The sequence below is a fragment of the Ascaphus truei genome, chromosome 4 (assembly GCF_040206685.1).
Source record: "Ascaphus truei isolate aAscTru1 chromosome 4, aAscTru1.hap1, whole genome shotgun sequence".
NCBI lineage: Eukaryota > Metazoa > Chordata > Amphibia > Anura > Ascaphidae > Ascaphus > Ascaphus truei.
Window position 1 is genome coordinate 295570332 of NC_134486.1, and position 16380 is coordinate 295586711.

At 39.3% G+C, this 16380-nt stretch overlaps 1 protein-coding gene across 6 annotated transcripts in view; it reads right to left on the reverse strand.

The window, feature by feature from the left end:
* The window catches only part of LOC142493528 (amine sulfotransferase-like), a 41381-nt gene that overhangs the window by 14321 nt on the left and 10680 nt on the right, over positions 1 to 16380 (reverse strand). For 5 of the 6 annotated variants that reach the window (XM_075597690.1, XM_075597689.1, XM_075597687.1 and 2 more), the window contains exons 4-5: positions 15518 to 15644; positions 12536 to 12630 (exon numbers count right to left, since the gene is read on the reverse strand). In XM_075597690.1, coding sequence (XP_075453805.1) covers positions 12536 to 12630; positions 15518 to 15644 — 222 coding nt within the window. Of the gene's footprint in view, positions 1 to 12535; positions 12631 to 15517; positions 15645 to 15827; positions 15898 to 16380 lie in introns of all 6 variants that reach the window. The other variant, XM_075597691.1, reaches the window with a different exon arrangement.

Consider the following 16380-nt stretch of genomic DNA (forward strand, 5'->3'; position numbering starts at 1 on the left):
GCGTGCCTGATCGGGAGGGAGGGAGTTAGGAGGGAAGGAAGGAAGGAAGGAAGAGGTGGCCGGAAGCCCTACACGTCCCCTAGCAATGGCGAGTCCAGCCGCAACCTGCTCCTTACCTCCCACCACTGGCATCCATTTCCTCCGCCCCCAGACCCCCACACCTACCGGACCTCTGCGGCATAGCCCATGCGGCTCTCCGAGTCCCAGCCTGCTCCTCACTCACCCCCCCCCCTCCTCCCGACACCCCCCACTCTCCAGATGCCAGCTCCACTCCGATCTCAGCAGCCGACACCAAAGGTAGGGAGGGGGAGTGGGAGGTGTGGTGTAGTGTGCTGTGAGTGCTGTGAGAGTATGTTGTGAGTGCTGTGAGAGTGTGCTGTGAGTGCTGTGTGCTGTGAGAGTGTGCTGTGAGTGCTGTGTGCTGTCAGAGTGTGCTGTGAGTGCTGTGTGCTGTCAGAGTGTGCTGTGAGTGCTGTGTGAGCTGAGTGCTGTGAGAGTGTGCTGTGAGTGCTGTGAGAGTGTGCTGTGTGCTGTGAGAGTGTGTGCTATGAGCAGTGTGCTGGGAGTGTGTGCAGTGTGTGCAGTGTGTGCAGTGTGTGCAGTGTGTGCAGTGTGTGCAGTGAGTGTAAACAAAACAAATAAATAAAGTGCGCAAATTATTGTTTCTAATGTTTAACCCTTCACCACCGTTGTGTTAATTTAAAACTTAATACAACCTCTAAATCGATGGGTGATCTGCAGCTATGTGAACAGGGGTAAAACCCCTAGGCAACTGTAACACAAAAAAAGACAAAAGCGCAAACGCACATAGTGAAGTTTGTAAAAATATGGGTGTATATTATTTAGGGTATAATATCTGCATACATCAGATTAGTTGGTATTAGACATTTCATGTACAATACATGAGTTTACCACACGCCGCACTGCCGCCTCCAGGTCTCAGATGTTCAATCTCACAGCATCCAGGACATGTTATCACAGCTGTAGCATGGAACCTCCACTGCGCTGCTGCCTTCCGATCGATATTCTTCCCCACTCGCTGCCGTCACCGCCGCTCGCTCCTGGGATCTGCCTCCGACCGCCACTGTACCTCGGAGCAGTGTGCTGATGGATTACGTGTCCCGCGGGGTTTTGCGACTGACCGCAAAGGGAGGTTGGGGCGTAAAGCGTGATGGTAGCTTTGCTGCAGTTTGCCGAGTGCAGCTTTTGGCATGAAATCAGTCCAGTGCAGATATACCACACAGAGTGTGGAGATAAAGTTCTAGGGCTATTAAAAACCTTATCCAACGCGTTTCGAAGCTTACGCTTCTTCTTCAGGGATAAAATAAACTAGGATAAGAGCATACTTATACCCTTAGATCGCCACTGATTGGTCAAAATCAAAGGTATCTAGACCAATCTGATCTTCACCAAGCATGATCCCACAGATGTGGGTGTTTGAAGTACTTACTTCTTAATATGCTCTGGTGGGTTAACCTTTTCAGTGCTGGTCCATGGGTATAGTTAAAACACATACATTTTATTATTATTTATTCAACTTATAAAATACATTAAAAAACACATTAATAAAATTGCCAATGATTGTGAATATTTCAAAGGCTCTGAAATAAAACAAACAAGTGTTAATAACACATACAGACATTATTTGCTTTATGTTTAATATGAATGGGTATCACAGATGTTTATAGATTTTTTACATAAAGCCAAGCACTAAGCTGATAGGAGACACATACCTATATGGGGCCTATTTATACATATTTTTTAGTACAGACACCAGAGGTCTATGTTTTCATTTAGACCTTTAGGACCTAAAGACTTCAATTGGTGGATCCAATAAGTTTCTTGGACAGATATATCTTTTATTCTGTCTCCTCCACGTCTATTTTGAGGAATGGTTTTAATCCCTTTAAACGTCAGGGATGAGGGATCTTTGTTGTGGTGGGTTGAGAAATGACGACTTACACTATGGGTCTGTAGTGCGTGTTTGATATTCCTCACGTGCTCTTGAATACGTGTTTTCAGACAACGTTTTGTGCGGCCTACATATTGTAGGCCGCAGGGGCATTCTAATATGTACACTAGGAATCTTGTATTACAATTGATAAAGTCAGTAATATTATACACTTTATGATCTATATTTGATTTAAATATTTTACGTTCACCATGTAGGAGTTTGCATATACAGCATCTCCCACATGGGAAGTTCCCTACTAAATTATTACTCATCCAGGATTGTGCACCTTTATTTTTTGCAGTTTTCCCAATGTCGCTCGGGACTAATGTATCTTTTAAACTGCGTGCCTTCCTGTAGATAAACTTGGGGGATGTATTAATGTGTCCACTAAGAATGGGGTCTGTAGATATAATGCCCCAATGTTTTTTTATGACTCCTTCTATTTGTCTGTGCATGGAATTGTAATTTGTAATGAACGGAACTTCTATCCGGTCCTCATCTACATTTACAGGACTTTTCTTTTTTTGTACCAACAGTTTATTCCTATCTATTTTTCTAACCTTTTCTAGTTCCAGCATAAGTTGTTTATAGTTATATCCTCTTTCTAGGAATCTTAAGAACAGGAATTGGGCTTGTAATTCAAAGTCTTCCTCCTTGCTGCAGTTTCTCTTAATTCTCATGAACTGACCTCCAGGTATATTACTAATCCAAGTTCTTTTATGATTACTGGAGGCCAGTAAGAGATTGTTCGTATCTACCTTTTTAAAGAAGGTTTTAGTTGTTACCCCTTCTGCCTCTGAGGCCTTTAGATCCAGATCTAGATAGCTGACATTCTCCGCGTGTGTTACATGGGTGAATACCAAGTTGTAATCATTATGATTGATGTATTCCATGAATTTATCTATTGATTCTTCATCCCCCTCCCACACACAGAGAATGTCATCTATATAGCGACGCCATATCACTATGTGTTTCAGGAATGGATTCTCCTGCCAGATGAAAGTTTCTTCCCAGTTTCCCATATACAGGTTTGCGAAGCTGGGGGCAAAGCGTGTGCCCATTGCAGTTCCGCAAACCTGCAGGAAAAACTGGGACAGAAAAAGAAAGTAATTATGGCTAAGCACATATTCTATGGCTTGTATGATAAACCATCTATTTAGATCTGTGATTTTAGATTCTCGTCTCAGGTAATCCTCAACTGCTGCAATACCCTTTATATGTGGAATGCTGGTGTACAGGGCTTGTACGTCACACGTCAGCCACCTGTACGAGCTTTTCCATTTGAATTTTGCAAAAAGATTTAGTACCGCAGAGGAATCCTTTAGATATGAAGGTAACTCCCCTACGATACTTTGCAGGAAATAATCCACATATTGGGATAGATTTGGTGTTCAGTGAGGATATACCTGAGACTATTGGTCTGCCTGGTGGGTTTGTTAGAGATTTATGCAGTTTAGGTAGGTGATAGAACACCGGTATTTTTGGTGATTTATTATAGAGAAACCCATATTCTTTATCTGTTATTATTGTAACGGATAGTGCCTCATCTAGAAGTTTTTTAAGTGTAATTAGAAATGATGCTGTGGGATCTGAAGTTAGTTTCTTATAGAAGACAGGGTCACAGAGGAGTCGGTGTGCTTCCTGCTCATAGGTAGAGCGATCTTGTAGAACCACACCTCCTCCTTTGTCAGCCTGTCTAATAATAAGTTGATTATTATCCTGCAGAAATTTTAATGCAAGATTTTCAGCCTTGGACAAATTCTGTTTGATGTTCTGTTCTCTTGCACTATTATTGATTTTATTTAGATCATTATAGACCATATCAAAAAAAGTATCCACATGGTTACCCTTAGAATGATAGGGGTAAAAAGTGGATTGGGTCTTAAACGGCGTGTGGATACATACTAGTGATTCATTATCTTCATCTATTTCTTGAATTCTATCAGCTGTGTTATTGGATTCATTTTTTGATTTAATAAAGTGTCTTTTAAGTGTGATATTCCTTATAAATTTGTGAAGATCTTTAAAGAGTTGAAATGAGTTTGCCCCACTAGTCTTAGAAAAGGAGAGTCCCTTACTTAAGACTCTTTTTTGGTCATCTGTAAGGATAAATGTAGAAAGGTTAAAGATACCTCTATCTAGCTGAGTAGGTTGAGTCCTTAGAATTCTTTTCTTTTGGACCCTGGATCCTCCTCTTTTCCCTCTTCTGGCAATGGTCTTTTTAACTTGGTCCCTGAGATCACCTGTTTGTGGTTCTCTGTACTTTTCGGTTCTTTTTCTGGGGAGCCATGCCTCCTCCTTATCAGATCTAAAAAAAGAGATGGAGAGGAGGGAGAAGGGGAGGGTGCAGGGCGACTCTCACGTATATATTCTGGTATCCTTACAGGGGGTCTATATGACTCATTATGTTGTTGATAGTTCGTTTGTCTGTTTCTATTGTAATTATAGTTTTCGTCATAATTTCTCCCTTTATAGTTAGGGTTCCTGGGATGTCCCCCCCTTTGGGGATACGATCTATCTCTCCTAGGGTGTTCCCTTTTGTCTGTGTATTGGTAACCACCAGATTGCCTCCCTCTATCGTTTTGTTCTCCATTTATTCTATGGCTATTTTGATGTTCTAAATTGCCATTAGAACGACTGTTAGAATCCCCATTTGATTCATTCACAATTTTATTGTCAGTCCCTTTTCCTTTAGAGTTATCTTTGGCCCATGTTCGTTGTTTGTTTGTGTCATAGTCGTTTTTATCTCTATAAAACTTAAAGTGCTTGGTTTTCACGGTCTCGTCATCATGTTGCTCCAAGTTGGTGCACACTTCGTGTTCCAACTCAGAGCAATCATTGGCAATGATAAGGGGCTCCATAATTTTGATTTGTTCTTCAATTTGGGCTCCCAATTATTTTAACGATTTATTTCTCTCAAATATAATTAACCGCACTAGGTCATTAGAACATTCGTCTAAAATGCGTACCCACTCCTTCATGAAGTGTTCATTGTCCCTACCAAAGGTGGGGTTTTTTAATATGCGTAGGCCTCTAGGCAATCTACCACAATCTAGATATCTCTGCATTGTGCGTCTCTCAAACCATTGTTTACTTTCTGTGATAAGAAGTTTTTCTAGGTTTTTAAACATTTCTTTCATGGACGTTTGCTCATTGGTAGGCTCATTAGTCACTTTGGGCTCCTCTGCAAAAAGGAGATCAAAGGCCTCTTCACGTTTGGCTCTGCAAGCAGTTAAGCTCATCCCATCGATTTAGAGGTTGTATTAAGTTTTAAATTAACACAACGGTGGTGAAGGGTTAAACATTAGAAACAATAATTGCGCACTTTATTTATTTGTTTTGTCCCATTGTTTTCTCACTATATCTAGTGCTGCACTTATTTTCACTGTATAATTTATCTGTGTATTAGTTCAATATCACCATGGTTTGGAGTTTAACTGCTTGCAGAGCCAAACGTGAAGAGGCCTTTGATCTCCTTTTTGCAGAGGAGCCCAAAGTGACTAATGAGCCTACCAATGAGCAAACGTCCATGAAAGAAATGTTTAAAAACCTAGAAAAACCTCTTATCACAGAAAGTAAACAATGGTTTGAGAGACGCACAATGCAGAGATATCTAGATTGTGGTAGATTGCCTACAGGCCTACGCATATTAAAAAACCCCACCTTTGGTAGTGACAATGAACACTTCATGAAGGAGTGGGTACGCATTTTAGACGAATGTTCTAATGACCTAGTGCGGTTAATTATATTTGAGAGAAATAAATCGTTAAAAGAATTGGGAGCCCAAATTGAAGAACAAATCAAAATTATGGAGCCCCTTATCATTGCCAATGATTGCTCTGAGTTGGAACACGAAGTGTGCACCAACTTGGAGCAACATGATGACGAGACCGTGAAAACCAAGCACTTTAAGTTTTATAGAGATAAAAACGACTATGACACAAACAAACAACGAACATGGGCCAAAGATAACTCTAAAGGAAAAGGGACTGACAATAAAATTGTGAATGAATCAAATGGGGATTCTAACAGTCGTTCTAATGGCAATTTAGAACATCAAAATAGCCATAGAATAAATGGAGAACAAAACGATAGAGGGAGGCAATCTGGTGGTTACCAATACACAGACAAAAGGGAACACCCTAGGAGAGATAGATCGTATCCCCAAAGGGGGGGACATCCCAGGAACCCTAACTATAAAGGGAGAAATTATGACGAAAACTATAATTACAATAGAAACAGACAAACGAACTATCAACAACATAATGAGTCATATAGACCCCCTGTAAGGATACCAGAATATATACGTGAGAGTCGCCCTGCACCCTCCCCTTCTCCCTCCTCTCCATCTCTTTTTTTAGATCTGATAAGGAGGAGGCATGGCTCCCCAGAAAAAGAACCGAAAAGTACAGAGAACCACAAACAGGTGATCTCAGGGACCAAGTTAAAAAGACCATTGCCAGAAGAGGGAAAAGAGGAGGATCCAGGGTCCAAAAGAAAAGAATTCTAAGGACTCAACCTACTCAGCTAGATAGAGGTATATTTAACCTCTCTACATTTATCCTTACAGATGACCAAAAAAGAGTCTTAAGTAAGGGACTCTCCTTTTCTAAGACTAGTGGGGCAAACTCATTTCAACTCTTTAAAGATCTTCACAAATTTATAAGGAATATCACACTTAAAAGACACTTTATTAAATCAAAAAATGAATCCAATAACACAGCTGATAGAATTCAAGAAATAGATGAAGGTAATGAATCACTAGTATGTATCCACACGCCGTTTAAGACCCAATCCACTTTTTACCCCTATCATTCTAAGGGTAACCATGTGGATACTTTTTTTTATATGGTCTATAATGATCTAAATAAAATCAATAATAGTGCAAGAGAACAGAACATCAAACAGAATTTGTCAAAGGCTGAAAATCTTGCATTAAAATTTCTGCAGGATAATAATCAACTTATTATTAGACAGGCTGACAAAGGAGGAGGTGTGGTTCTACAAGATCGCTCTACCTATGAGCAGGAAGCACCCCGACTCCTCTGTGACCCTGTCTTCTATAAGAAACTAACTTCAGATCCCACAGCATCATTTCTAATTACACTTAAAAAACTTCTAGATGAGGCACTATCCCTTACAATAATAACAGATAAAGAATATGGGTTTCTCTATAATAAATCACCAAAAATACCGGTGTTCTATCACCTACCTAAACTGCATAAATCTCTAACAAACCCGCCAGGCAGACCAATAGTCTCAGGTATATCCTCACTGACAGCAAATCTATCCCAATATGTGGATTATTTCCTGCAAAGTATCGTAGGGGAGTTACCTTCATATCTAAAGGATTCCTCTGCGGTACTAAATCTTTTTGCAAAATTCAAATGGAAAAGCTCGTACAGGTGGCTGACGTGTGACGTACAAGCCCTGTACACCAGCATTCCACATATAAAGGGTATTGCAGCAGTTGAGGATTACCTGAGACGAGAATCTAAAATCACAGATCTAAATAGATGGTTTATCATACAAGCCATAGAATATGTGCTTAGCCATAATTACTTTCTTTTTCTGTCCCAGTTTTTCCTGCAGGTTTGCGGAACTGCAATGGGCACACGCTTTGCCCCCAGCTTCGCAAACCTGTATATGGGAAACTGGGAAGAAACTTTCATCTGGCAGGAGAATCCATTCCTGAAACACATAGTGATATGGCGTCGCTATATAGATGACATTCTCTGTGTGTGGGAGGGGGATGAAGAATCAATAGATAAATTCATGGAATACATCAATCATAATGATTACAACTTGGTATTCACCCATGTAACACACGCGGAGAATGTCAGCTATCTAGATCTGGATCTAAAGGCCTCAGAGGCAGAAGGGGTAACAACTAAAACCTTCTTTAAAAAGGTAGATACGAACAATCTCTTACTGGCCTCCAGTAATCATAAAAGAACTTGAATTAGTAATATACCTGGAGGTCAGTTCATGAGAATTAAGAGAAACTGCAGCAAGGAGGAAGACTTTGAATTACAAGCCCAATTCCTGTTCTTAAGATTCCTAGAAAGAGGATATAACTATAAACAACTTATGCTGGAACTAGAAAAGGTTAGAAAAATAGATAGGAATAAACTGTTGGTACAAAAAAAGAAAAGTCCTGTAAATGTAGATGAGGACCGGATAGAAGTTCCGTTCATTACAAATTACAATTCCATGCACAGACAAATAGAAGGAGTCATAAAAAAACATTGGGGCATTATATCTACAGACCCCATTCTTAGTGGACACATTAATACATCCCCCAAGTTTATCTACAGGAAGGCACGCAGTTTAAAAGATACATTAGTCCCGAGCGACATTGGGAAAACTGCAAAAAATAAAGGTGCACAATCCTGGATGAGTAATAATTTAGTAGGGAACTTCCCATGTGGGAGATGCTGTATATGCAAACTCCTACATGGTGAACGTAAAACATTTAAATCAAATATAGATCATAAAGTGTATAATATTACTGACTTTATCAATTGTAATACAAGATTCCTAGTGTACATATTAGAATGCCCCTGCGGCCTACAATATGTAGGCCGCACAAAACGTTGTCTGAAAACACGTATTCAAGAGCACGTGAGGAATATCAAACACGCACTACAGACCCATAGTGTAAGTCGTCATTTCTCAACCCACCACAACAAAGATCCCTCATCCCTGACGTTTAAAGGGATTAAAACCATTCCTCAAAATAGACGTGGAGGAGACAGAATAAAAGATATATCTGTCCAAGAAACTTATTGGATCCACCAATTGAAGTCTTTAGGTCCTAAAGGTCTAAATGAAAACATAGACCTCTGGTGTCTGTACTAAAAAATATGTATAAATAGGCCCCATATAGGTATGTGTCTCCTATCAGCTTAGTGCTTGGCTTTATGTAAAAAATCTATAAACATCTGTGATACCCATTCATATTAAACATAAAGCAAATAATGTCTGTATGTGTTATTAACACTTGTTTGTTTTATTTCAGAGCCTTTGAAATATTCACAATCATTGGCAATTTTATTAATGTGTTTTTTAATGTATTTTATAAGTTGAATAAATAATAATAAAATGTATGTGTTTTAACTATACCCATGGACCAGCACTGAAAAGGTTAACCCACCAGAGCATATTAAGAAGTACTTCAAACACCCACATCTGTGGGATGATGCTTGGTGAAGATCAGATTGGTCTAGATACCTTTGATTTTGACCAATCAGTGGTGATCTAAGGGTATAAATATGCTCTTATCCTAGTTTATTTTATCCCTGAAGAAGAAGCGTAAGCTTCGAAACGCGTTGGATAAGGTTTTTAATAGCCCTAGAACTTTATCTCCACACTCTGTGTGGTATATCTGCACTGGACTGATTTCATGCCAAAAGCTGCACTCGGCAAACTGCAGAAAAGCTACCATCACGCTTTACGCCCCAACCTCCCTTTGCGGTCAGTCGCAAAACCCCGCGGGACACGTGATCCATCAGCACACTGCGCCGAGGTACAGTGGCGGTCGGAGGCAGATCCCAGGAGCGAGCGGCGGTGACGGCAGCGAGTGGGGAAGAATATCGATCGGAAGGCAGCAGCGCAGCGGAGGTTCCATGCTACAGCTGTGATAACCTGTCCTGGATGCTGTGAGATTGAACATCTGAGACCTGGAGGCGGCAGTGCGGCGTGTGGTAAACTCATGTATTGTACATGAAATGTCTAATACCAACTAATCTGATGTACGCAGATATTATACCCTAAATAATATACACCCATATTTTTACAAACTTCACTATGTGCGTTTGCGCTTTTGTCTTTTTTTGTGTTACATGTGCAGTGAGTGTGTGTGCAGTGAGAGTGTGTGTAGTGAGTGTGTGCAGTGAGAGAGTGTGCAGTGTGTAAAAAAAAATGAATTTTTTTTTTTAATTTAAAAAAAGTTTTTTTTCTTTTTTTTAAAAAACGGGAGCCACGTGAAAACCGCGTTATTACCAATTTCGCGTTGTAACGGGTCACGCTATAACGGGGTTTACCTGTATTTACATTGATAATGAAAGGCGACATCAGTTACATAAAGTTTTGTATCTATTTTCTTCATAATACATAACCACAGGCTTAGCATGCACCCTTTCCGTCCCTTTAATTGGTCAGTCATACATCAAATACATATAACATCTCACATTATTCCCCCTCACAGTGTGCATACAGTATACACACAGACCCCTGTATGTCTTTCACTGGGAATTATCTGCAAAATGTTCCTCTGATGCCTATTATTCTCTTGTACAGGGGCGTGTAAACTTTTTTGCTGCGCCCCCACTTCCTGTTCTGCTCCAGTGGTGCCCCCCCCCCCCTTACCTCGCGTGGCGTCAAATGATGCTGCGGCTCATGTGAAGTCACGTTACATGACCCGCAGTGTAATTTGACGCGTGTGACATCACATGAATACGCGGCGGTTTCCATGGACACGAGTCCTGACGCCGGAAGAGTGAAGGTAAGTTTAGAGTTGCAGGGCCTCTCACGATTCCCCGGCATTTCATTTCAATGCCTTGGGGAAAAGCGCATGGCCCCTGCAACACCGCGCCCCCCCCAGAAAAATGTGCTCCAGTACAGCAAAACATTACGGGGTATATGTACGAAGATCATATTTGAAGTTTTATTGTGCGTCAACTTTAGTGCGTAAAAGTAGTCCAAAACTTAAAAAAATGTGCGTCTTATGTATGAAAGACATTATGCGACTTCATACATGTCATGCACAGTTTGTAATTTGATGCATTGTGTCATGTTGAATATCTGATTGATACAATTTAAATAAAAACAGAATTATATATTTTATATTTATAACTAGTGTTGGTAAATATAAATGATCAATGTAACATTATTTATAGTAACTACATTAAGAAAATATATTTTGTTAACCTGTATAATGAAATGCATTTTCTGTGCTAAATAGATGTTTGATGCAGAGAAACTTAATTCTGCTTATATAACTAGACATTTTAGAGTTTATGCCAGATTCAACTTGAACTATTTTCACGCACATTCTACTTTTTTGGGCGTGCTGACCTGCAAATCAACAAATAGTCTTTGCTCCAATATTTCACGATTCTGCAATTACGTTATATAATTTGAAGGAACTTTCTTAAAGTGATTTAGGATAAGTTTGCCCATCTCTAAATTATTTATTTTACTTGATTTAGATGCCCTTTGTTGGATTAGTTTTACTCCTCTCTGATTACAGAATATTCTAGATTTTTAGTTGCTTAAGGATCGCTTCTCGGCCTTTTGGCTAAGATCAGAATTCACTTCTTGGCTTGTGGCTAAGACCAAGTGCAGTACTAATCCTATCAGGGGCTTAAGTAGGATGCTCAATTGCACGCACTTGGTCCTAAAGCTAGTAAAGAGGTGGGATAAGCCCCAGGTCCACATCTCTCCTGCGCCTTTTGGCTATGGAGGGATGGTATTCTTACAACCAGCCCATTAGGGCTGGGGTGCTCCGGCACAACCCATGGGCTAGTCACCATCCCTCGAAAGAGGGAAAACGACCTGACGTGAACTCCATTGCGGGCCGGTTGGCCAGACGGAGGAAGAGACGGATGTCCTGGGTTCAAGTGACAGCAATCTACAGTAGCTGCTGTATTTAAAAACAATTGAAAGGGGAACTGAAACAAAGAAAAGACAGGAATCAACAGGTTAAGTTGCAGTTAAATTTTAGCTGCAGCATAGTAAGAGGGATAGAAGTGTATGTTATCTACAGTCTTCTGTATGAAAAACAAAAGGACCCTGCAATAAAGGCAGTGTGCTTATAGGAGAGAATAAATGGGATGCCATCTATTGTAATTTTAAAGGATGTAACAGGATCTGTCTGTAGTGGAAAGATCATCAATTCTGTCTTGGGCCTATTGCGTTTTCCTTTATGGTGGGGCATCCAGTGGCATATTGTTGATGGGTTTTGAGTTATATTTGATATTACTAAAAGGCAAATGAATAATGAGCTCACTGTAATAGTGTAAGAGCACTCACTAGTCTTCTCAGTTGAATAATAATATTGCTGTGTTTGGGTGCCCATAGTTCGAAAGTTCATCCTCGGAACTGTTCTTATAAATACAGGATAGCTAAAGCACTCCCAATTTAATTAAAATGATAGCTTACCTTATTGAAACATTGTCTTCAGAATACAAAACACCCATATGACCCTGTCTCAAGTCCTGTACATGGCACGTCTACCCATTGCTCCGAGAAATGGTGTTAAGAGCTCATGGTGATGGTGCTCCATCATGGCCAGCGTCTACACATTAGGTCAAGTAAGCTAACCTTTTAAATGAATTTGCATTGCTGTGACTATCATGTACTTACAATATGTGCTCATCAAGAAAAATAGTATATAGAATTAAAAAATGGGGGGTAGAAGTCCAAGCCCTGTGGGACACCAAATAAATGTTATCATTTTATGTATGACTTTATTCACTCTGATTCAAATTATTGACGGAGCAACAACGTTTTTAGCCACTACTTTTAGTCTGTGCACTACAATCATAATTTAGGTATATACTGTAAACAATCCCTTACCATTATCATTTCCTCATATGTCATAAAAAGAATATTGAAGTCTTTCTTGTTGGCGTACCAGCTCGTGACATGATCAAACCAAGAACCATAAATCACTGTAAGGAATAAAATGAATTTAATGACAAAGTAAAGATACTTTTCTGCACACCGCAGGCATATTAGTCACATGCAGGTCTGCACATTCCTCCCTAGCTTAAAGTGATTCAGGGAGCTATTAATGCCAGAAATTCTAATTGCGACCTGCTCCTTTTGCAACAATAATGAATGAACATTAGTGACTTCATGTACTAGTACAGAACCACCACATTCATTATGAACTGCTACCATGATAGTGTGCTATTTTATGCAATTATTGGAATAGAAAATGGTGTATTGAACATACATACCTTGAAGTTATCAAAGTGTGTACATTTGCAAAATTGTCTTTGTCAATAAGAAATGATTGTTGTAGAGCTCAGGTAATACATAAAGGTTAAATAATACATACAAATACTAGCATGTCTTGGTACTAATGTTGTTTATGAAGGAATTCATATTATTTCGGATAACCTAAATACTGGATAGATATACCAAACAATTTAATGGGCATTACCAATAAGCAAAACATTTATTTTAGTTTACCAAGAATGAGTGGTATTTTAGCTTGTGTTGCCTTCCTGCCCATGGGGATCTTTGCAGAATGATGCAAATGGGATTTAATTGAAATTCAGAGATTCTCAGTAGCATGAGTTTAGTACTGTATGTGAAGTTCTGATCATAGGAAAACAGGACTGTGTCCTTGCATTGATGAGTGTGAAGTGATAGACCTCAGCTAAAGCTTCAGTGGCAGCTCCGTAGACCCCACACAAGTTAATTTCATCTCCATTTAAAAGCAGTGGTTTATTTACAAACGTACAATTCCACTTTATTTTTAAAGGAACAGTAATTTATTTTAGACTTTTCTGTTCGGCTTTTATAGCATAGAGAATACATCTTTGTTAAATATGGGCCATTATGCAAGCCTCCAATATTTTGTATCTAGTATGTCTTGTTTAAATCAATTCAACCTCTGTGTACAAAGAAATTTCCAATTTGAGACTGCGCTGATATCGGGCTTCCTGGTATATTCAAAATCAATCTTTCCCGCTGCTCCAACCTTCTCAGATGATCCAACGGGGTAAACTACAAACATATAAAAACAAAAAAGGTAGCGCCAGAAGAAAGACTGATTCAATAAAATTGTAAACATTTTATCCAATAAAATAAATCTATGAACACTTACATTACATATAAAACAATACTGCAGGATCCCCACACCATGGACTGGTGGTGCCCAAGCAGTCCCTTCAGGCAGATGATAAACAGCAATTATACCAATAGCCAGATGAAAAGGAACAGCAATATAGGAAGTCCTGTGGCAACACAAGAAATGCTATAGAGCCTCAGCAGCGCGCTCATGGCTTACAGGGGGCGGTTAGGGGAGGGGCCGTGTCCGGACGTCTGTTGTCACAGCTTCCTGCATGTAGACCTTGATTACTTCAATGCGTTTCGTGCAATTATTCGCATCATCAGGAGATTTGTCTAACGATCTGGGTACAGCCCTATATATACGGATCAGTGTTTTCCCAATGGCCCAGATCCATCACTAAATTTCATGATAAAAATACTCTCTTAACATAAAACCGAACAATGACAATTGATTCATTAAATTTACAACAATAAACAAAACGACAAGCAAACATCCCATACAGGAACTCCCATAAGGGAAAAAACCGGTGCACTGCGTCTCACAAAAAGAAAATAGTGATATGATAATCAAAAGGGTTTATTTACAGTAGATAAAAACATGGGCAAAAAGTACTGATGCAGACACTCTTACACGTTTCACACGCAGGGTGCTTTATAAAGTATAAGAGAAATCAATATATGTACTTGAGAGGATTATGTCCGACCTCTGTGAACAGTAAATATCTAATTGGGATAGGGAGTCCCCTTGAAGTTACAATCAAGTGGCTGTAAATATGAACCAATCTAAATGTAATCTAAGTGAGCTATTCCAACTATATAAGATGGGGTACAATTTATGAGGGTGTCATTTTTATGTGTTGTGAATTGTTTGTCGTTTTATTTATTGTTGTAAATTTAGTAAGTCAATTGTCATTGTTCGGTTTAATATGTTAAGAGAGTATATTTATCATGAAATGTATTGATGGATCTGGGCCAATGGGAAAACACTGGTCCATATAAAGGGCTGTACCCAGATCGTCAGACAAACCCTTCGATGAAGTGTAGAATTGATCGAAATGTCTACACATTGGACGCTGTGACACGGCCCCTCCCTTAACGAGCACACTGCTGAGGCTCTGTTGCCACAGGACTTCCTTTCCATCTGGCTATCGGTATAATTTCGGTTTACCATCTGTCTGAAAGGACCGCTTGGGCACCACCAGTCCATAGTGTGGGGATCCTGCCATATCAATTGTTTTATATGTAATGTAAGTGTTCATAGATTTATTTGATAAAGTGTTTACAATTTGTATTAAAGTCTTTCTTCTGGCGTTCCCTTTTTTTTTTGTTTTTTAACCTTTGTGAACAAGACATTAATTATTATATGTTACCAAAGTAAAAATATTCATCATCCTTTCAGGAACTGTTGCTTATTTTTAATGCAAAATGGCAAATTCTGCCAGTTTCTCATGCATAGATAAATTGTGTACACATCTCTAATAGGAATCAATGAGTTGTACCTGGTTGTCACTGAGAAGATCATTTCATATTTAAACAATACATTTTACTCTGAAATGAACATGCTTCATTGTATATTAAGGATATAATTATTTATAGTGCACGTTTTAAGGTGGCACTTAAACTTGGCCCACCTGCTTGGGACCTTGGTCTCATCAAGCTATTAAGTAATAATAATTATATTATAGTCCTGAGAAATCCTTTTGTTGGTGAGAGAAGAGTAAAAGAATTAAGCATTACCCCTAAAGTAAATATTACCTTTCCCTGACAAATAGCTCTCCATGAAATCATCCATATTGTCTTTTTGCGACGCTTTCACCACGATTTTATTGAAATGAAAATATGACACCATAGTATCTTTTGGATTCCTGGTTACATAAATAACCTGTAAAGTGTAAATGCAACTGTTACCTGAAACCATTTAGTATTTGCTTTTTAAGACATTTTCATACAAGTTACTAAGCATCAGACAAGTAGTTTCTTTCTTTTAATAAAAATTCCTGGGTGAAAAATGTATTCCATTGATAGTTACATAGGGGATGGGGTTGAAAAAAGACATGCGTCTTACCAGCTCTCCGGCATCGCCTCATCTCTGCGACGTCACAACGTCGTGTTGTCAAGACAACTATCAGAAGATGCTGGAGTAGAAGCCGGAGAGAAGGTAAGAGGCAGTTACAGAGGCCCCGCGCTCTACCCTGGCAATCTATTAAAATGTTGTTGGGGAAAGCACGAGGCCTCTGTAAGAGCGGGGCTCGGTTCAGCGTCCCCATTACAAAATGTTGCGCCCTCTTGCTCTAAGCCAAAGGTGTACATGTATCAATTAAACTGCAACTTTAAGTCAACAAAAGGGATAATAATGAAAGAAAAGTATAAACTAAAAAAAAAAAAACAATCCTCAACAGGCAGTCTGTGACATATTGTAACATACCTCAGAGTGGTAATAGTATCAATATTGTTACAAGCAGCAATGGTAGAAAAATACTCGCATCGATCAGGCACAAGTATTCATAGTGGCAATATAGTGGCAATTGTAACATCCAAAGCAAGCTAGCAGCTACAATACGGCTGCATAAGCCCTGTCCTAATAAAATAATTACCACTATGATTACTTGTCTTATTGA